Source organism: Pogona vitticeps, chromosome 3 (genome assembly GCF_051106095.1).
Source record: "Pogona vitticeps strain Pit_001003342236 chromosome 3, PviZW2.1, whole genome shotgun sequence".
Lineage (NCBI taxonomy): Eukaryota > Metazoa > Chordata > Lepidosauria > Squamata > Agamidae > Pogona > Pogona vitticeps.
In genome coordinates this window covers 259,650,422-259,671,786 of record NC_135785.1, presented here as the reverse complement: position 1 = coordinate 259,671,786, position 21,365 = coordinate 259,650,422, and the positions used below count along the sequence as shown (strand labels likewise).

At 43.7% G+C, this 21,365-nt stretch overlaps 1 protein-coding gene across 13 annotated transcripts in view; it reads right to left on the bottom strand.

Moving 5' to 3' along the window:
* The window catches only part of TENM4 (teneurin transmembrane protein 4), a 427,285-nt gene that overhangs the window by 34,662 nt on the left and 371,258 nt on the right, over window positions 1-21,365 (bottom strand). For all 13 annotated transcript variants that reach the window (XM_078390190.1, XM_078390188.1, XM_078390192.1 and 10 more), the window contains 2 exons: window positions 17,585-17,817; window positions 7,355-7,509 (listed from right to left, as the gene is read on the bottom strand). In XM_078390190.1, coding sequence (XP_078246316.1) covers window positions 7,355-7,509; window positions 17,585-17,817 — 388 coding nt within the window. The remainder of the gene's footprint in view (window positions 1-7,354; window positions 7,510-17,584; window positions 17,818-21,365) is intronic.

The following is a 21,365-nucleotide window of genomic DNA, read 5'->3' as shown; positions in this document are numbered from 1 at the left end:
TGTTTTTTAAATGTTTTTCTGTTATTTATAAAGTTAAAGTTTACTGTTTAAAATGTTTGAAATCATAAAGTGCACTTAATAAACACTTTGTTAACCAAATTTGACTTTGTTCTGACTCTTTTTAAATTTGTTGTTGTATTTTTCCCCCATTGAGATGCACTGAATAGGTTTCAATGCATTTCAATTGGGGAACCGTGTTTCGCTTAGTGATGTTTCCTATAGTGATTTTCGCTTAAGAACGGCAATTCGTTCCTATTGGAACGGATTATCCGGTTTTCAATGCATTTCAATGGGAAACCGCGTTTCGCTTAGCGATGAAATAGCTTAGCAGCGATTTTTTCGGAACAAATTAACATCGCTAAGCGAGGCACCACTGTATTTGGTCTACTCCAGTTGGATTCAGCCCATTGTACAGCGAATCCATCTTTTTACCCCGAATGCATTTTCTGTGGTAAGTCAAAAGACCGATGATGCAGTTGCACCGGCTACTGAATTGCACAGTTTTCCCCTTGAAATCTTATTCCACCATCTCCACTTAGCTTGCGTCTCTCTTTTCCTACCTCAGAAAAATCTATGAAAGAGTAAAGACAGAAAAGCTGCAAAGCGGTTTTTAACTCCTGGCGGGATAAAGGCGCCTCCGGAAATCACCCTTGATGTCGGAACAGCACTAAGGAAGGGCTTATGAGAATTCAGGGTCCCAGGTAGAGAAAGCATGGAATCTCATTGTAATTTAGGTTCAGGATCAGGTTATTATTCGGATTCTGACAAGGCAGGGAGTATTCGCTAGGGAGCGGCAGAATATGTGACAGACAACAGCTCTGATTTAAATAGATTTCCAGCAAGAACTACTGTGTAGAGCGGAGGCTATGAAGACAGATTTCCCGTTTCTGTGATGCTTTTGAGCCTCTTCACTGCATGGGCCGTGCTTCCTTTTATCTTTTCGCACTGAACTTTATAGTACAGTGGATATTCATCTCTCTCTCTCGCTATTTAACTTAAATCCTGCCTTTCGCTCAGAACTTCGACCCATTATGGTTGCCTAGGCAAAAAGGAAAAAAAAAAGGAAAGAGTTATTAAAAGTTGTAAAGTCCGGTGCAAGGTGGAAAGAGAGCGGATCTGCCTTTGGATAAGACCATGTTGTTTTCGGGCAGCCGCACTTCCTACTGACATTTTAAAATACGCATGCCACTGAGAAATCTGAATCAGAACTAGGAAAAAAAAAGCTTCTTTTTTCGAAGGATGGATCCCTTACTCTTCCAGCCGCCATCGTTCTGGAGTTGCGGTCCAAACAGCTGGCTGGGCCAGGTTTTAGGCACAACGCTTCGAGCTTGCCGTTTCCTCTCTTAACTCCTTTTGTTTGTTTGGAGGAGTGTTTCTGCCACGCAAACCTCCACCCACAATCCGAAGCACAGCCACCAGACACAACGCAACCACCACCTCGCCATAAAGTAGGCCATAGACGGCGCAAGCCGAGCTCTGTCTGGCCTCCTTCTTTTGTTTTCTTGCCTCCTGGCCCTCCTTAACCCTTCCTGTGGTAAAACATGACAGCCTGTGGTTTTCCTTTCAATAATGCATGCCTTTCTGCCTTCCCGAGGAGCACGACGACGCTGGCAGCCTCAAGTAAGCATCAAGAATGTAAGTTTATTCAGAAACGACAAGGGAATATTTTTCCCCTCCACCTCTTAAAACCAATTTCTTGTCAACAACGGCGGCTAAATATTTTATGGCTTCTAGTCCCTCATTGCCGGAGGGCCCTGACTGAAGAGACCTCTCCAGCTGCTTTATATGATGAAAAGATATCTCCCTAGCTGAAGTTCTTTTTTAAAGAGACCTCTTGGAAGTATCTCTCTTCAGCAGGCGGGTAAGACGCCTGGGTAGAAGAAGGGAGCAGAGATGTGAGGTGCAGCTGGGAGAGAACGGCAAGGACAGCCTGCACATTTTCCAAAAGCTCTTCGGTGTATGGTTTCAAGCCTCGATTGTGGCCATATGCGTTTCCAAAATGGATCCAAAGATGAGCCAAAATTAGAGGAAACTGTGGAGGTGTCGATGATGGTGGTGCTGAAGTCCTGGGATCTTTCTCCCTGTGCGTGCAGAATTAAGACGCAATGCTACCTCCTCATCTGGTTCTATACCAGCATCAACAGCCTTGTCCCCCAGCTTGCTTGGTGAGCACATTAAGGTGCGTCTGCCCTCAGTAGCTCAGACGATGACTCAACAAACCCCGTGCAGAGGATTATTGAACGTGTTCTGCTGTCCGGCACACACAGCCATCTGCAAAAGAGAACTGGCTGCCTGGGTAAATTAAAATGAGAGGAAGGGTAGGAAATCTGCGACTGGAGCACAGCGTTGACAAAGTGAACACGATGGATTACAGTGCCCGGCAGCTGGTCATGCTGGCTGGGGAATTCTGGGGGTTGAGGTACCGAATGAAAAGAGGAAAAAAATGAAATGCTGCCAAGCTAGTGGCGGGGTACCCTACTAGCTCTTCATGTGGAGATCTGGCATGTTGCAGCACTTCTACCAGCATTTCTCGACGGAAGGGCTGCTTCCTCCATTTTTGCACTAAAGGTCCAAGAACGTTTCGTATGCACTCACAGTTTGCAACTTAGCTCTTTTGATTGGGTGTCCAAACGGAAACAAGGGGCTTTGTTCGTCAGCCTGGTTATTCAGACATGAAGTTTTGCTGGAACCGCATCTCTGAAAATGCTAACACAATTCCATTTGGAATAACGTGTTATCTGTAATATGCATTTGGGCCCATCTAGCTATCTAATCAGGGACGTGGTGGCGCTGTGGGTTAAACCACAGAAGCTTCTGTGCTGTAAGGTTGGAAGACCAGCCGTCGTAAGTTCGAATCCACGCGTCAGAGTGAGCTCCTGTCGCTTGTCTCAGCTCCTGCCAACTTAGCCGTTCGAAAGCACGTAAAAACGTGAGTCGATAAATAGGTACCATCATGGTGGGAAGGTCACGGTGTTCCGTGTCTAGACACGCTGGCCACGTGATCACGGAAACTGCTCTACGGCTTGGAAACGGGGATGAGCACCACCCCCTAGAGTTGGACACAACTGGACTAAATGTCAAGGGGAACCTTTACCTTGCTATCTAATGGCTTACCTAAAAATCTCTCCAGCATCCTGAACTCAAGCAACGGTTTTCACCTGGCCCCCAAGAACAAGACACCCTTCTCAAGCTGCAGCCATGAGGCCACCACTGCTCTTACCACGTCCAATACCCCTGCCAGAGTCAAGTCCCTGTGACAGCTTAAGGCTCCAAAATGTGCGGCCATTATAAGCTTCCTGATCTTTAAGGACAATATGGTAGCACACTGGCCAACTTAACATGATTCTCTCCGGTGAAACCCATCAGGAAAAGATTCAGGTCGCAACTGATAATTCATGTAAGAAATTCAAGGGCATGAGAGAGAAGGTTAATAGTATTCCTTTTCATGGTTCTAAATGGGACTTAAACTAATTAATGAGGGAGAGATTTGTCAGTAACTATTAGCTATCACCAAGGCTAGGAACAAAATGCTTGCCACCATGAACGCACCGATCCTGCCTGACATCAGAAATTAAGCAGGATCAGGACCGGTTAGTGCTCCCAAACCGCAGCATAAGGGGGTGGACAAGGTGGCTGTGGGATTTTGCAAAATTACATACAGGGTTCTTCTTGTTTAGGTCTCTGGCTATGGAGCTTGAGGTTGGGAGGGATCTACAGGAGCAGTTCTAAGATGATGATGATGATTTTATATTCTGTGCTTTTCCTCCCATTCCCACCCTTCTCCAGTCTACTCATTCTTGGAAAGACTAAAGCAACAAAGCCAGGGACCAATTGTGCTGAACAATCAGCAAATAAAGAAGTGCCTTTTACTTTAAGATTCCCTTTGACAATTTGTCCAGTCATGTCCGACTCTAGGCGGCAGTGCTCATCTCCGTTTCCAACCCACAGAGCTAGCGTTTGTCTGCAGTCAATCCTCCGTGGTCACTTGGCCAGCGTGACTAGACATGGAATGCCGTTTACCTTCCCACTGAGGTGGTACCTATTTATCTACTCGCATTTTTGCATTTTGCATGCTTTAGAACCGCTAGGTTGGCGGGAGCTGGATACAAGCGACGGGGGCTCACTCAGTTGTGTGGATTCGATCTTACAACTACAGGTCTTCTGACCTTGCAGCACAGAGGCTTCTGCGGTTTAACCCGCAGTGCTACCTACGTCCCTTTTTACTTTAAAGCGGCCCTTAAAAACAATACCCAAGTGATGAAACCCTCAGTCTAAATCTATCTCAGGTTTCTGCTTGCAGAATGAAAGCCACAATATGCTAAGACATTTTTAAAATTATTTTTAATTTAAACCATTAAAGTTTACCTTTGGCCCATCAGGCAAGGTGACCTTTTAGCCTGCTTAAAATGGCAGGCGGTGGGGTTGATATTACAAAGAAACAGGGACAATCTTTTCAAATCAGAGAAGAAGAAACCAAAGGAACAGGTGCCAGGTGGAAACATGGAAATTACACAGGTGGCTACAAAAGGAAAAACCCCGTTGACTTCTATTATACCTAACTTAACAGCTTTCCAGCTTTCCAGCTAGGAGCTGTGTTTCTGCAGAAACACTGAAGCCATTGCAATCATAATTTGGGGTGTTCAGCCCTTCTAGTTTTTGAGGTTTAACCTCTGGACTGGTACTAATTATCAAGATGGCTGGGAGTCCCCAAACCTAAACCCCAAGGCAGCACTGGTTCTGTCTACTTTAAGCTAAAAAAAAATACAGGTGTTAGAATACTTCTTAAAAAAACACAAACGAACAAAACTTTTGAGCAGCAAAAAAACTTTTAAACAGCTCAGTGTGATACCCATCACGACCTGCTTGCAGTCTGATGCAATTCCAGATTCTTCATTTCCCTGCTGTTGATAATTTAGGCAGAACAGACTTCAATCACTGTTTCTGAGATGTTAATTTGAACCTGTCGCCTCGAATGCACTGTGTTCAATTTATAAAGCCTCCGACACAGATGGAAAGACGGGGGGAAATGTTTGTGATGAGCACATTGGTTGCACAGGTAACAATAAACCCGAAGATGTTTTGAGTTTGGGCTGCATTGTAATGGATGCACATGCCAACTATCCAGCGTAGGTTTCAGGTTAAAAAAAATTGCCTCCCCTGGATTTTTCTTCTACTCATGAGCTGAGCTGTGTGTCACGGAATGTTCATAGACATTTGAGCTTCTGCGTGGGAACATGAGTGGCAGAATGCTCACAAAGCCGGGCAAGTCTGGCTGAGAGAAACCCCAACGCAAGTCCAGAAGACAGGAAGGAAAGCGGGTTAGAAGCTCAAAGGTGTCTCAAGAAGTGGCGTCAAAGCTGAAGAAGTGGGAAGGAAGGCTGAGTGAGAAGGCTGACATGTTGGGTGGGAAGGGGCAGGGAAAAGGAGCCACAGGCCTACGGGAAGCAGAGAGAATGAAATAAAGAAGTTGGGGGAAAACCTGAAAAAGAGCTAGGGAGGACAAGACTTCTTTTTGATAGTCCAGAACAGAGGTGATCCACCAGTGACACATGTACCACCAAGTGTGATCCAGAAGTGGCCTAGACAAAACAATCATTACTCAAATGTCTCATACTCTACTTATCCTCCTACACATCTTGACATATCATCTCCTACCGATCTTACTTGCCATGCATAAATTTAACGGTGCCTAGTAATGTCACCATAGCAATAAAAATTATTATCAACAGTATGATTACAGTTTTCAACTTTTAACGGAATTGCTATTTTTGTCTGGTTGTATTTCATAACGTAGGATGATGACAGAATGCCCGGAAACATGTAAGTATCCTTCTCAGAGAAAAAGAAGCAGACTTTTAATTTCTATCATGATGAGACCCACCTTCTTTGATAGAATAATTGACAAAATGGAAAATATGAAAATTTGGAAACCATTGGTCTGGGAAAAGAATTAGACATGAGGATGGCAATCCAGAGACTCAAATGGGGTAATAAAGGAAATAATATAGAGGTGGAGGAAACTAAAGGTTATATGATATATCTAACCTCATCTGTGTATGTCTCTCTTATCTGTTGTTCTGAACTGGAACGACAGTCCACCCACCATTCCACTGTGACAGGCACACTCCAGCGACCTTTTTAAATCAAGACTGGCGAAGGCACAGTGTGACAGCCAGTATGGTAAGGTGGACAGAGTGTTAGATGAAAACTCAGGAGACTTGAGTTCAAATCTCTGCTTCGTCATGGAAACTCCCTGAGGGATGGCAATGTTAAATCACTCCTTGAGCTTTTCACATGCTTCAAAAAACATACAGTGGTGCCTCACTTAACGACGTTAATTCGTTCCAGCGAAATCGCTGTAGAGCGAAAACGTCTTAAAGCGAAATAAAAAAGCCCACTGAAACGCATTGAAAACCCCTCAATGTGTTCCAATGGGCTGAAAACTCACTGTCCAGTGAAGATCCTCCATAGGGGCAGCCATTTATGCTGCCTGTAAAGCGAGGAATCCATCCAAAAACATAGCGGGGAGCCATTTTCAGCAGTCGGCAGCCATTTTGAAACCTGATGATCAGCTGTTTGCTGATCATCGTAAAGCAAAAATCAGTTCCCGAAGCAGGAACCAATCATCGTTAACGGGGGAAAAAACATTTGAAACATCGTTTTGCGATAGCAAAAACCTAATCGTACAGCGATTTTGTCATAGAGCTGGGAAATCGTTGAGTGAGGCACCACTGTATTAGGGTCCTTGTAAGTTGGAACAGACTCGACAACACACAAATGCACAGAAGGCACTTTGTAGCAACAGACTCACTGGTTATTGGCAAACAGTGTTTTGGAAGGAAAGAGCCGTGTTTTCTTGGCGAAGACCTCTGTACACAACAGGGTGACCAGGTTGCACAGGACTGCACAAACTAATAGAGAAAATTCTTTCTGGGCTCATCTCGCAGGGAATATGGTGGTCTATAGAACACCTGTCCAAAAGTACCAACTGCTTGGTCTCCTGTGAACCCCCGTCCAACAGTAGGCTGGACACTGATTCTAATCTGACTGAAAAGATGGAACAGAGGGTGGGTCTCTAGGAATTGGGATGCAGGGATGTTATGGAATATTCACAAACATTCTAACCACTGAGTGGGAATGCTGAGCTATAGAATGGTGACAGACAGTGTAGTTTGTTGGTTTTTTTTTCAAATGCAATTTAAAAAAAAATAATTGGAAAAAGATAATCAGCTGAAAAGATAAGAAATGGAAAGTTCTGCTGTAAGAAGAGCACCCTAGATCACACAATGTCTAAAGAAGAAGAAGATAAACGCAATGCAGGGTATAGAAAAGTATCTCATGACAGGCTGAGTACCTGGGAAATGTCCATGACTGAGTCACAGCTCAGAGGCCTAGCGGATGTCAAGTCGTTGGAGCCAAGTACAGTTGAGATGATCCCATTCTGGTCGATGCGCCGGATCATGGTACCATCCACAAAATATATGAAGCCGAATTTGTCCACTGTGATGCCTGGAAAGAGGAAAGAAACCCAGCATGTATAGCCATTTAAAAAACTCCAAAACTTTAACTGCATAACCAAAGGGAAGTAAGGAACAAGTAAATGCTTAGAGAGAAGGAGTGTGGTACCGAAACAGAGATAACTACCTGGCTTTATACTACAAAAGACTTTCGCTACAGTAGGTTAAACGGTAAGGCAACTAGTGGGGTTTGCTTGTTTTCCACTCTGGATCTTCTGATCACTTTTGAGGTATAGTGTGAATACAAAGATGGGAGAAGGGATGTTCGTTAGAACGAGGGGGCACGGCTGCCTTGAAAGACCCAGCTGTAAACCCATACATAATAATTTTGCATGTCACATACATATATTTTCTCTGAGTGACTCTTCTTCTGTAACTGAGTAAAAGATGGGTCACAAAAGTAGGAACACACACATGCAACATCTTGGGTGCTTATCTGAGGAGCCTCCGGTGTACTTACATGGATCTCCCCCTGCATTGAGCCTACACACTTGACTTGATTGGATTAATGAATCTGAGCTTTCCTTCAATCGTTTATTTCAATTTGTTATCTCTAGGCGAACGCAGGGAGAAATCTGGTTTTGTTTATGAATTCGGCATCATGTCCCAATAAGAAATAGGTCCCTTTTTCAAAATAATACTACGATTTGTGTCTTAATTTCTCCTTTTCTTACAGACTATAATTTCCGTTAATTGCAGGCTTTTCAGGCAATTCAGCTGCCACAACATTTTTGCACACACACACACCCCACAGTGGGGGAGCGCTTCTGTGTCAACAGCAACAAGTTGGGAACTGCTAATTTTAGTCCCCTTTCGATTGCTTTTAAGAAAGGAAGGGTATGAGAAGCGGATAATGAATAAAAAGAGGCAACTCTTTAATCTACTGGCAATGTGGAAATTCATTATAAGCTCTGGAATTTCTGCAGTTCTCCAGGTGAAATGAGTCGAAACAGCTTTTGGGCAGAGATGGGTGATAAAGTTTGTGTGACACACCCACACAAGCTTTTTAGCATGGCAGATGAAGCTTGTTATCTGGAATCTTAGCTTTTAGCTAAAGCAATGCAAGTTTTTTCCCCCCTAAAACGTTGGAAATAGTATTTTTTTTTTTCCAGTGACAACTGTCAGAATCCCACAGACAGTATGGCCTGTTGCAGTGATGGTAGCTATATCATATTCCCCCCCCCCCCCCCGGATAACACTTTCACGCTCTGGGTTGATTGTACAATGGCCCCAGAGTCATTCAGAAGAGGGTTCAGCTGAAAGTGTAAGAAGGGACAGAATACCTAAATCCAGTTTAGGTGAAAACTGTCTTTCAAAACAAGACATGAGGATGGAACCGAGGGGTCATGCCAACACAAATGATATGCAATATGTCATGATCCATGCGGTTTTGCAGCAGCAACTTTGTTCAGCCCTGATCCCACACAGCATAAGAATTCTATACAAGCCCTCTCCCCATATGCCTCTTCAGTGATCACCTAGCTATGATGTCTTTCAAACTCTTAAGAGACATATGTATTTAAAGAAACGTCCAGGGAGTGGGCAAACATTTAATTTGTCGCCGTCTGCTGCTTATTTGTATTTGGCTTTACTGTATTGTATTTTAGCAGACACCTGCAATTTGTGATTACACGCGTTTGTAATTTTAGGTACATGTAATATGTGGTTTTAGATTTGTGATTTTAACTATGTTATTTGTACAGACTGTTAACTGCCCTGAGTTCTTATGAAAATATTTAACTGATAAGTTGTTGTTTAAAAATTTATCTGTTATAGAATACCAGTATAAGACTACTTTTCAAATAACAATAATAATCTGCTAGCTTGCATGCTGAAATTCAAATGATTTTGCAAAGAGATAATCTCTTCTGGAAATTTGCTTGACTCTGCATGTTTAAGCATGACAGTTTCGTACACTCCCGTTCACCAGTTATATTGATAAATGAGTATAATAATAATAATAATAATAATGATGATGATGATGATGATGATGATGATGATGATGATGATGATGATGATGATGATGATAATAATAATAATAATAATAATAATAATAATAATAATAATAATAATAATAATAATAATAATAATAATAATAATGGTTGTTATTATTATTACCACTGCTAGGCTGGTCTTGCATCATCTTTGCTCTCAGTCAGCAAGAGAAAATAAGCTCAGCCTGTTGTAGAAGCATTTTCTTTTCTGCTCTGTTGTTTTAAAGAAGAAAGCTGAAAACTTCAGGCTACTTAAGAAACAAGTTCTCACTCTCACACAGGAACACTTGACAGAGAATGCACACAACCCTGCAAGTTCTTGGTTTCCCAAGTGCTTTATGTCCCAGAGCTATGTGTGTCTGTGTGCTACAAAACCCAGCACCAACAACATGTGTTTTGCCCCATGTGAACTAGCACAGAGACCCAGCAGTTTTGATTGCATCCTCCAGAAAAAAACCAAAACAGCCAAGAGAATCCCCAGGATAATTGAATCCAGAGACTGCTATCTTTGTGGAACTGCTCCACGGGGTAAGGCGCAATAAAATAACTCAAATTAGCCACTGTGTAAAAGTAATGCCTCTCATTTGGGAAATGACAAGCAACATCAATCAGGCAACAGGCAAGAACACATCCAGCCAGAGCTCGGAAAGTTTAGTTTTTGGGGGAATACACATACTAGAATTCCATAGCCAGCAATGCTGGGGGGATTCTGTGAGTTACAGTCAAAGAGCATAATCATTCCAATCATTCGGAAACCAGCTGAACATTCGCACACACCCAAAGTATTCTGCAGCTGGAGGCAACCCCAAAGCTGGAAAAGTTACATCCACTCTGTAATTTAACTCAGCTGAAATTGGCCTGGTCTACGTGATATAGAAGGGGAAGATATGGAGGCAGTGACAGAATTTGTTTTCTTGGGCTCCCACGATCACCGCAGATGGTGACAGCAGCCACGAAATTAAAAGATGCCTGCTTCTTGGGAGAAAAGTGATGACAAACCTCGGCAGCATCTTTAAAAGCAGAGACATCACCTTGCCAACAAAAGTCTGAATAGTCACAGCTATGGTTTTTCCTGTAGTGATATATGGAAGTGAGAGCTGGACCATAAAGAAAGCTGACTGCTGAAGAGTTGATGCTTTTGAATTGCGGTGCTGGAGGAGGCTCTTGAGAGTCCCCTGGACTGCAAGGAGTACAAACCTAGCCATTCTGAAGGAAATCAACCCTGAGTGCTCACTGGAAGGACAGATCCTGAAGCTGAGGCTCCAATCCTTTGGCCATCTCATGAAAAGAGAAGACTCCCTGGAAAAGACCTTGATGTTGGGAAAGTGTGAAGGCAGGAGGAGAAGGGGACGACAGAGGATGAGATGGTTGGACAGTGTCATCGAAGCTACCAACATGAATTTGGTACCAAACTCCGGGAGGCAGTGGACGACAGGAGGGCCTGGTGTGCTCCAGTCCATGGGGTCACGAAGAGTCGGACACGACTAAATGACTAAACAACAACAATGTGATATACATGGATGTTCAGACCTGGTGGACCATAATTTCCTTCTGTTTGCCTCATATCTATTCATAAGATAGCCCTCTCATCCTGCATGCCAGGTGGCAGTTCAGCACTCGTTAGGCCTCATCTAGAGTACTGCGTCTAGTTTTGGGCACCGCACTTGACGAAGGATGCCAACAAATCGGAGCAAGTTCAGAGAAGGGAAATAAAATCGATCAGGGGGCTAGAGAGGAAAGAATGAAAGAACTGGGCATATTGAGCCTTGAGAAATATGAGAACACTTTTCAAATATGTGAAAGGTATGCAGAAGAGGGGCAGGATCTGTTCTCAATCCTCCCAGAGTGTATGTAATAATGGGCTCAAGCTACCAGAAGCCAGATTTAGGCTGAATATCAGGAAAAAGTCTTAATTGTTAGAAAATAGAAAGTTTCTACTCAGAGCAAACGATTTTTGATAAACTTTTACTGGGTTCAAAAGAACAAATTGTTAAGAAAATGTATAATTATATGCTGGAAATTAAAATGCAAGATGAAACGGTTAAAGAATCTATGATTAAGTGGGCACAAAATATAGGGCATAACATTGATATTGATGAATGGCTGAAAATATGGCAAAATAACATAAAGCTCACAAGATCAGTCAATTTTAAAGAGAATATATATAAGATGTTTATAGGTGGCACATGACCCCAGAAAAATTGTCAAAGATGTATACAGATGTATCAAATAAGTGTTGGAAATGTGAAACACAAATGGGAAGTTATTATCATATGTGGTGGTCGTGTGGGGTAGCGAAAAAATACTGGAAAAGAGTGCATGCTATGTTGGAACAAATATTGCTCTGTAAGGTGCCATTAACTCCAGAATTGTTTTTATTGAGTATGATACCCGATAATATAGATAAGTCAAAGGAATATATAGTTATATATATTGTGACGGCAGCTAGAATTATATATGCTAGAAATTGGAAAAGCCCGATGGTACCGAAAGAAGAAGATCTTATTGAAAAGATACGGGAAATAGCCGAAATGGATATCTTAGCAGAAGTCATGAAAGATCAACCCCTGCAAAAGGCAACAGAAAGATGGGATCTATTTAACAAGTGGACTGAATCAACAGGCAGCAGCTGAATAACAGATGTATATTGAAATGAGAACTTTATCTACAAGGCAGAAAAGAGTAAATAGAATAACTTAAAATCTTGGTATAGATTGGATATCAGTATGTTATTGTCTCCCCTCTTCCTCATCAATTCCAATTCCCTTTTCCTTTTTGTCACCCCCTGTGCTAAAAAATAATAAAAAAAAAATGTTGAAAAAAATGTTAGAGAAGTACAACAATAGAACCAATGACCGTGGGAGGTGGTGAGTGCTCCAAAGCTGGAGGCATTAAAAAAAAAAAGATTGGACAACCACTTGTCAGATCTGCTTTGATTTGGATTCTTGCCTCAAGCAGGGGGTTGCACTTTACAGCCGTATAGGCCTCTTTCCGCTCAATTATTCCATGACTCTAGTTGCCTAGTGTTCTTGCTATGATCTACTCTCTTGATGACTTCGCTCTGAAGTCATCGTTTCACCACCTTGTTGCTCAAATGGTTTGCTTCGACCAAGGAAACAAAATCGCTTCCCTGCGGAATCTAAAGATTTGCTAGAATTTCATTGGAACAACAGGTTACTTGCGTTCTTGTTTCTGCCGAAGCGAAGCATCGTACACCAGAAGTCTATCTGGAACCTTCTGCCCCTGTGATCTATCTTTCATCTGTTATCCCCTCAGGGACCTCCCAGAAATGTCCCCTCCCCAAAATAAATGATAGCCGAAGACTCTTTAGTCTGTCTTACGCACAGAGAAAGCTGCTTTAGTTGGAGAAATTGCTGTTTCAGATTGCAAGTCCTTGAATACAAGGCGCTTTTAAGTTTAGAAAAAGGTAACTGAGGAGAAAAACGGAACCTCTTCTTCCTCCCTCCTATGAATAAAAAAGGGTCATGAAATGGCTTGGGAGGCAATTCGGGATTGTCCCAGTGAGGGCAGCTAACTTTTTTTGGGGTGGTGATCTGTGTGGAGAAGTAATTTCTACTCAAGCGGCCCTTTTAGATTGGAGGTGGAAAGAAGATACCTCAGAGGCCCCTTGAATCCTCAGCCCACCGCTTTGCGAGCGGGGACCACACCGTGTTTCTTTTGAGGCGAGAACGGTCCCACCGTTTTCCAGGGATGGGGTCCAATATTAGGAACGACAAGAGCACAGCCTTGTTACTTTTTTTGCCAGTGATTTTTCTCCCGTGCTGCTCCCAAGGAGCAGCGGCGGTGGAAACAGCGCAGGCAGAACGGCCGCCACTTCCGCAGCCACAAAAGTTTCCTTGCCAAAAGGTCTTTCTCACAAACTTTGGCTCGGCTCTCGATGAAAAAGACGGCACAGTCCTGCTGTGCGAGCTTGCTGGTGGAGTCTCACGCACCCTGTCACCCGTCTACCGTGTTTTCTCTCGAGGGGTCACCACCCTGCCAGAGATGTACAACGCAACCGACTCGCAGCGTCAAAGACACCGAGTCTTCCCCTGGCTTTGTTGAGCTTGAGCATGGAAGGTGTGCAAAAGATCAACCATGTTCTTTCCTCCACATCCTGCAAAGGTGACTGAATTCTATGACACTGAGGTCAGCCCAAGATGGGAAGCTGTAAGATGCCCACAGCTGTGGCGTGCCCCAGCCACTGCAAGATAAATTAATCCTTGAACATTTACTCTTGCTTAACACCCCAATGTTGTAGAAGTTTCTTTTCCTTCTGAGTATTCTGTCTACTGGCTTCACACCATGCATATAAACTTCAACCATGCCCTCATCATCTTTCCCCCCCCCCCCCTTATATTAGTGATCCAGTAAAGTTGTAGGCGGACGTGGTGGCGCTGTGGGTTAAACCACAGATGCCTCTGTGCTGCAAGGTTGGATTCATCGTAAGATTGAATCCACGCGACGGAGGGAGCTCCCATCGCTTGTCCGAGCTCCTGCCAACCTAGCCGTTCGAAAGCATGCAAATGCAAGTAGATAAATAGGTACCACCTCAGTGGGAAGGTCACGGCGTTCCGTGTCTAGTGGCGCTGGCCACGTGACCACAGAAACTGTCTTTGGACAAAAACTCTCGCTCTACGGCTTGGAAATGGGGATGAGCACCGCGCCCTAGAGTCGGACACGACTGGACTAAATGTCAAGGGAAACGTTTACCTTTTTACCTAAAGTTGTAGCTTCCCCTCATTTGACTACAATTTTCTCCACACAAACCAAGTCCACCATATTTTTTTTAAGATGCAGTCATCAAAATCATTTTACAAATGTGGTCCCAAGGTAAATCAACCTCTATGAATACAGAGCTGTTAATATACTGGCAATTTTGGCCTGGTCTCGTCTCTCATTATTCCTAACGCAGAATTCACCCTTTTTACAGTAGTCTTACTCTGGGTTGAAGGCATCAACCAGTTCTCAACCAGAGCCCCTACCCACCTCCCTGCATTGCAGTGATGTCTTATGACTGGGGAGAGAAGTGCCCTCTTCCTATTTTGGGGTAAGCCACGTACCCCTATCCTGGTCCAGGATCTGACCACCTAGGTTAGCAACTGTCGGTTCAGATCCCACCACTATAGATGTAATTACAATTTACTTTTGCCCCCAAATTCTATGTCATTTCCTCCAAACGAGGCCTTAAACTACCCTGTTTCCCTGAAAATAAGACCTAACCTGAAAATAAGCCCTAGTACAGTGGACCCTCGACTTACAGACGGCTTGACTTACAGGCTTTTCGAGTTACAGACTTGTCTGGCTGCAAAATTTAGGTTCAACTTGCAGCTGGAGAATCGACTTACATACCAGAAAAAAACTAAACTGGAACAAAAACGGAACAAAAACGGCCAATTACAAAGTAATTGGTTTTCAATGCATTGTAGGTCAATGGAGACTCGACCTACAGACTTTTCGACCTGCAGCCACCATTCCAATACAGATTAATTCTGTAAGTAGAGGGTCCACTGTAGGATTTTTCAGGATGCTCATCATATAAGCCCTACCCCAAAAATAAGCCCTAGTTAAGTGAAACCCCACCCTCCGCCATTTTGCAGGAACCAGAAGAAGATGACATGACTGTAAAATAAAATATCTCCTGAAAATAAGCCCTAATATGTTTTTTTGGAGCAAAAATTAATATAAGACCCTGTCTTACTTTCGGGGAAACACGGTAAAGAAATTTTTCTGCAGTTCTTCACACTCAGTTCTGACCATATAGAATGGTTTACTGTCATTTGTAAACTTGGTCATCTTGCCTGCACACCCTATCAGCCAGAACATTCATGAAAAAGACGGCAGTCACTGGCTCACTCCAAAACAGAACCTTAGGGGAACACATTTTTAAATATCTCTTCACTGTGAGAAGTGTTTATTCATCAGCCTATTTATTCTTACTTGTCACCACCAAACTTTCCCTAAGCGCCCAGCTGCCTGAGTGGGGTATTTTAAATGGATCCTTGTACCCTACTGCTTTGAATGTGTTTTGATATTCTTTATATTTGTTTTAGTATGCATTGGTTTGATCCTTATCATTATTTGTATATTCACTGCTGTTAGCTTTAATATTGTCTTTTAATGATGTAAGTCATCTTGGGTCCTTTTTAAGGAGTAATAAATAGATAAATAATTTGCAAGAGGATTTGTGCTCTCAACCAACCATGTCTGCTGAGAAATGTTTGGTGAAGGGCTTTATCCATAAAATTTGAAAGTCCAACTATGTCTCGCGGTTAACTGATCTCTCAAAGGCTGGTGAGTTGGACTTATTTGCAGAAGCCGTAATGATGACTTGTCAGCAAAATCCTTCAATAATTTCATTTAACTGATACATACTTGAGTTCTGTAGCACGTCCTGTCTGGAGGCTGTCCATAAAAAAAAAAAACCTGATAATTTTCAACTTATTCGCGAAGGCTTTCACGGCCGGAATCTAATGGTTGTTGTGGGTTTTTCAGGCTTCTTGGCCGTGTTCTGAAGGTGGTTCTTCCTAACGTTTCGCCAGTCTCTGTGGCCGGCATCTGCAGAGGACAGCAAACTGCTGAAGGCTTGTTTGTGAGAAGGCTACTGTCCTATCAGGAGATGGTTAATTAGTATGTTTTGTTGTGGCTGTATTGTTTTGATAAGGAGGGGAGATTATCTGTCCCTGTGGTTGATGGGTGTCATTAGCTGGTGTTTTGTGTGTAGTAATCCCCTGACCTTGTGGCTGGGTGGAGTTCGTTGGTCAATCACCCCTCCTTATCAAAACAATACAGCCACAACAAAACATACTAATTAACCATATCCTGATAGGACAATAGCCTTCTCACAAACAAGCCTTCTCACAGCCATAAATACTCCACTCTCAAGCCTTACCCAGAGCACAGTTTGCTGTCCTCTGAAGATGCCGGCCACAGAGACTGGCGAAACGTTAGGAAGAACCACCTTCAGAACACGGCCAAGAAGCCCGAAAAACCCACAACAACCAATTTTCAACTTGTTGGTAAGTCTTGGAAATCTATGTCTTGTCCTTGCTATTTATCCCAGTTCTTAAAGCTCAGCTTCCTGAAAACGGAGGTGCAAAACACCTTTTCTGCAGTCAAGGCAGAGACAAATAACCAAGTCAGCTTCTTCACAGCTTTCCAATCCTCTTTCATATTCCTTTGCATCTAATAGCCCAGCTGCCTCACCTGGATGATTTCCTTCCTCTGATGGCCTTGAAGATGTTTCTAGTACCACTAACTACAGTGGGGTCTTGACTTAAGAACGGCTTGAGTTAAGAACATTTTGACTTAAGAACTGCTCTCATAGGAAAATATTGACTTACATACTGTAGTTAGATTTGAGTTACAAACTGAAAAAAAAAACACGTGGGAGGCAGGGAAAGTGCAAAATTTGAACTTTCAGTTAACTGTTGGCCAGTGAAAGGGGTGCCTGTCTGCTTCCTCACTCCTCCCAGCGTTTAGAGAGTGGATTGGGAGACAGTCTTCAGACTGCCTGGTACTGCCTGGACTGTATTTTCCCTGCCTTCCCTGAACCTTTCTTGACCTAAGAAAAAAAGAAACAAGATATCCCCCTCCAGTGGTTGAAGGCGGAATAGCAGCTTCCCATTAGTTTCTATGGACGGAAAAGAGCAGATACGGATCAAATGGTTCTCAATGCATTCCTCTGGGAAATGCAGATTTGACCTGAGAACTTTTTGACTTGAGAACCGCCTTCCAATACGGATTAAGTTCTCAAGTCAAGACCCCACTGTAATGGTAAGATAAACAGCAATAGAGAAAAGAGGAACCAACAGCGGCATTTAATATTCCATCTGTAGTGCTGTGAAAGCCCACCAGCTGAAGATTCAAAGCACAGTAGGACTCCCATATCCACTGGTTCAGTATCCACAGTTTCACTTAGCCAAAGTCTGAAAATATTAAAAACATTAAAGGAAAAAAAATCCAGAAAAAACTATTTTCATGATGTATTACCAGAACCAGCCACTAGAGGAAGCCAGAGACCATGCTATGAATACTTGTTAGTGACGAATATCTAGCGGTCGCTCATCTTACCTCTGGGACTTGTCAGTGTGGCCTCAGTGGCTTTCCCTCCATCTCCGCAATGGGTCTCATCAAACGGAAGGCATTGGTCTCCTGTCCCAGCCACCACCTCCGAGTTCTTCACCACATCCTTCACCACAGTTGTCGACTTGATTTTAAAGATGCGGCGGCTGCTGGTGTCGGAGAGGTAGATGGATCCAGCAATGGGGTCCGTTGTCAAGTAATATTTATGAGCGGGGCTGTGGCTGCAGAAATAAATAAGGCAGAACGACTCGTTTATTCCTACGGGGTACACACCTGTAATCAAGAATCAGGATGTGAATGTGATCTATTGCAGTGGTTCTTAACCTTTTTGAAAGAAACACCCCCTTGAGCCATTGAGGAAGTTATCATCGCCCCCCCTCCCCACGGTGATGATATCTCATTCATTCATTCATTCATTCATTCATTCATTCATTCATTCATTCATTCATTCATTCATTCAAGACACTTAAATCCAATGACCCCTGAAAACAAAATTCAATTCCAAGAAAATGAAATGCCCCCAAAAAGTAACATTTAATGATTTAGTTGCAAGCGAATTTTAAGACGCAAAAAGAAATATAAAAAGGGCATAAAAACAAACCGCAATGCAGGAACTAAAAATTTCAAGACGACAACTCTGAAACTAAATTAAGATTGGAAGAAAATATATATTCCTGCACATTGTAAAAGGGCTGCAGCCATCTTCACAGGTTTGGCTTGCTCCAGCGCCCCCTACCGCCCCCTTCTGCTCCAACGCCCCCACACCGCCCCTTTTCGTTCTACCGCCCCCCTGAAAAATGAAATCGCCCACTGGGGGGCATTATCGCCCACGTTAAGAACCACTGATCTATTGCAGGGTCATGAAGCCGGCTAGCTGGAAAAGAGATGAGGCAGAGACATAGCACTGAGGAGAGCTGCAAAACGGAGGAGAGCTGCAAAAAGCTGATTTACCCGGGGCCTTCCAAGCTAGAAACGTCGTGAGAGAGCCTGTTGAAAGGGATGGTTTCCAGCTCAAGAATCCATCCTTAGTGAATTCTTCAACCAGGACGAAGATGACTAACTTTCAGGGGTGGGTAGATATCTAGCTGGCTCTACATGCCTGGCATAATCCAACTGAAACCAGAGTGTCATAGTCTACAGGAATTCAATCTCTCCAGGCCTTCTGACCGGATGTGGACCACTACTTTCTCTTGGGCAGGTGGGTATACTAGGAAGGACGCTGCGTTACCATTCACCCCCATGGCTCAGCATCTCCCTGCTTGAGCCAATTGAAATGGCTTCAGATTTTGTACTGAGAATAGCTTAGGATGATTTTCATGGAGAGCCTCAATGTTTTAGGAGTGGAAAATATTTTAGATGTGGGAAAGTGTTCTGTTGGGATTCCACCTCCTCAAGAAAAGACTTCCCAAGACTCACTGCAGGAGAGTTCACAGCTTGTTTTGAAAAATTCACTTTATCTGCAAGGCTGGTGGGTTGTTAGGGAGAGATAAAAGCAAAACAATGTATTCATTTGAAAAAGTGAATAGCAGGACGCACGAAATCGAAACAATATGTGTGAACACACTTGGGTTAATTGGGGGGAAATGTATATACATTAGGTAAAATGTGTAAATAAAACATGCACATTAGGAAAATAGCATTTAAAATGTGTCGAAATTACTACCATGGAGCAACCGAATACTGATCTCTCACTATCGGATGCAAGACAAGGATGAGAACAAATTGCAGCTGGAATTCAGGGGAACACCATGAAGTTGAAACGGAGATTTGTACATCCTTGTAGTATTCTTGTTGAGGGCACAAGTTTGAACTTGCCACTTATGGGGCTATCCTTACATGCTATCATGTTCATGCATTTTGTGGGGGCAGGCACCCCATCACTGAAAACAGAGGGCATATTAAGGGAGAAAAAAAAGCATCAGCGTGGTTTTGTGGCCAAGAGTGCTGGGCTAAGACTTAGAAAAGCCAGATTCAAGTCCTAACCAAAGCCACGTGATCCACCAGAGTGAACTCTGGGCCAGCCACTGCCCTTCCTGACAGGATTACTGTTGTGAGGATAAAGTGAAAGGACACAATCCAGGCATGCTTGGCTGGCTGGAGGAAAAGTGGGCTGTAAAGGCAATAAATGGATGGATGGATGGATGGATGGATGGATGGATGGATGGATGGATGGATGGATGGATGGATGGATGGATGGATGGATGGATGGATGGATGGATGGATGGATGGATGGATGGATAGGCAGAGAGAACGGTGAAAATGAGTTCTCCCATTTTGGCCTCGATTGCTTCTACCTTTGGGATTATATCTCTTGAGAAAGAGATGGCGGTGGGAGGGTCAACGACACCCATAGGCTGCCCCTTTTGAGGGAGATGATGTCCTGGGGCAGTCACCCAATGTCGCAGCTTAATTCTTCAATCCTCCTCATGTCATATGGTCTGGACATCATATAGGTAGCTCCCACACTGCTCGTACAGATTTCTAGTGGCAGCTCCGGTCACATATACTATATTACCGACAATAACAAATCCTGCAAGTACATCTCCTCACTTCTTTCACTCTTTGTGGAGGAGGGGGGAAAAAAACCCTGCATAACGAATTCTTCATTTCAATTAACGGAGCCACTCCTTCTCAGAGGGGACCCTGGGCAGGAGGTGGGCCGGGGTGGGGGGAGGAGAGAAAGGCCTTTCTGATTTATCCCAGAATATCCCCCTGTGATTTACCCTATTAAAGTTTGAACAGATTCCATCTGCACTCGACGACACTGATTCTTGCTAAATAAAATACTCTGACCTTCAGCAACTCAGCCTGGCAGTCTGGGCCCCATCTGTATTCCTTCCCGGTGACAGCAAACTGGCAGGGTATTATTTCATTTACTTGCCCGTCACTCAGGCTGAGCAAGTGGCATCCACTTTGGTGGTGCCGGGTGGGGAGTGGAGAGGAAGAAAGCTTCCCTGTGGGAATCCACCAGCCGTTTTTATCAGGCCCCAGCGCTCGCTGCTGTCTTCGCTGAGATGAGGCTGAATGTCAGTCAGCAGTTGAGCCGCTCATAATCACCGGAGGTGGGCAGGAGAGGCATTAATAACCGGCCTGACATCTCCCCTGGCCCCTTGTTTGCCTCAGGATTTTCAGAGCCCTTCTAACGGAGCCTTTCTCCAAATTGGATACTGACGAGGGTGATTTGTAGACACATAATTGGACAATGTGACCCTGCCATCCACTTCGAGAAGGGAAAGGTGGGGGGGTGGATTTACAGATGCCTGCAAGTCCCCCCCACTGACCTTCTCAAGGAGTGATGGAGTACTTGGGCCTTAAAATAAGAAGGTTCAGCTGGCGAACTACGGTCCAGCTGTAACTGCTAAGTTGAGTCAAAGCACAGATTAAAACACCGACGGCTGAACTTCAGGGACCCCGGGGATAAAATTTTATGCCTTCAAGACACACGGCGGGCAGCATCGTGTCTGATAAAGGCAACAAATGGACAAACAAATCACCAAAACAAAACAGACCAGAAGAAAAACAGGGAGCATTGAACCTAGGAATGGTTGGAAGTCAACTTTCAGAACTTAATGCAAAATCGCCACTCCGAGAGGCATCTTTAAGTACAAATCGACCTTTCTTTGACAATGTTTTTTTCTCGGAAGGGTGGGCAGAAATAAGTAGTAAAAACAGTCTGGAAAGCCCTGTAGAATTCCCCCTCAGAACTGCTCCCCCCCCCCCATTTTACTCATATGGAAAGACCCATAAACAAATCGTGTCTTCCTTCTTA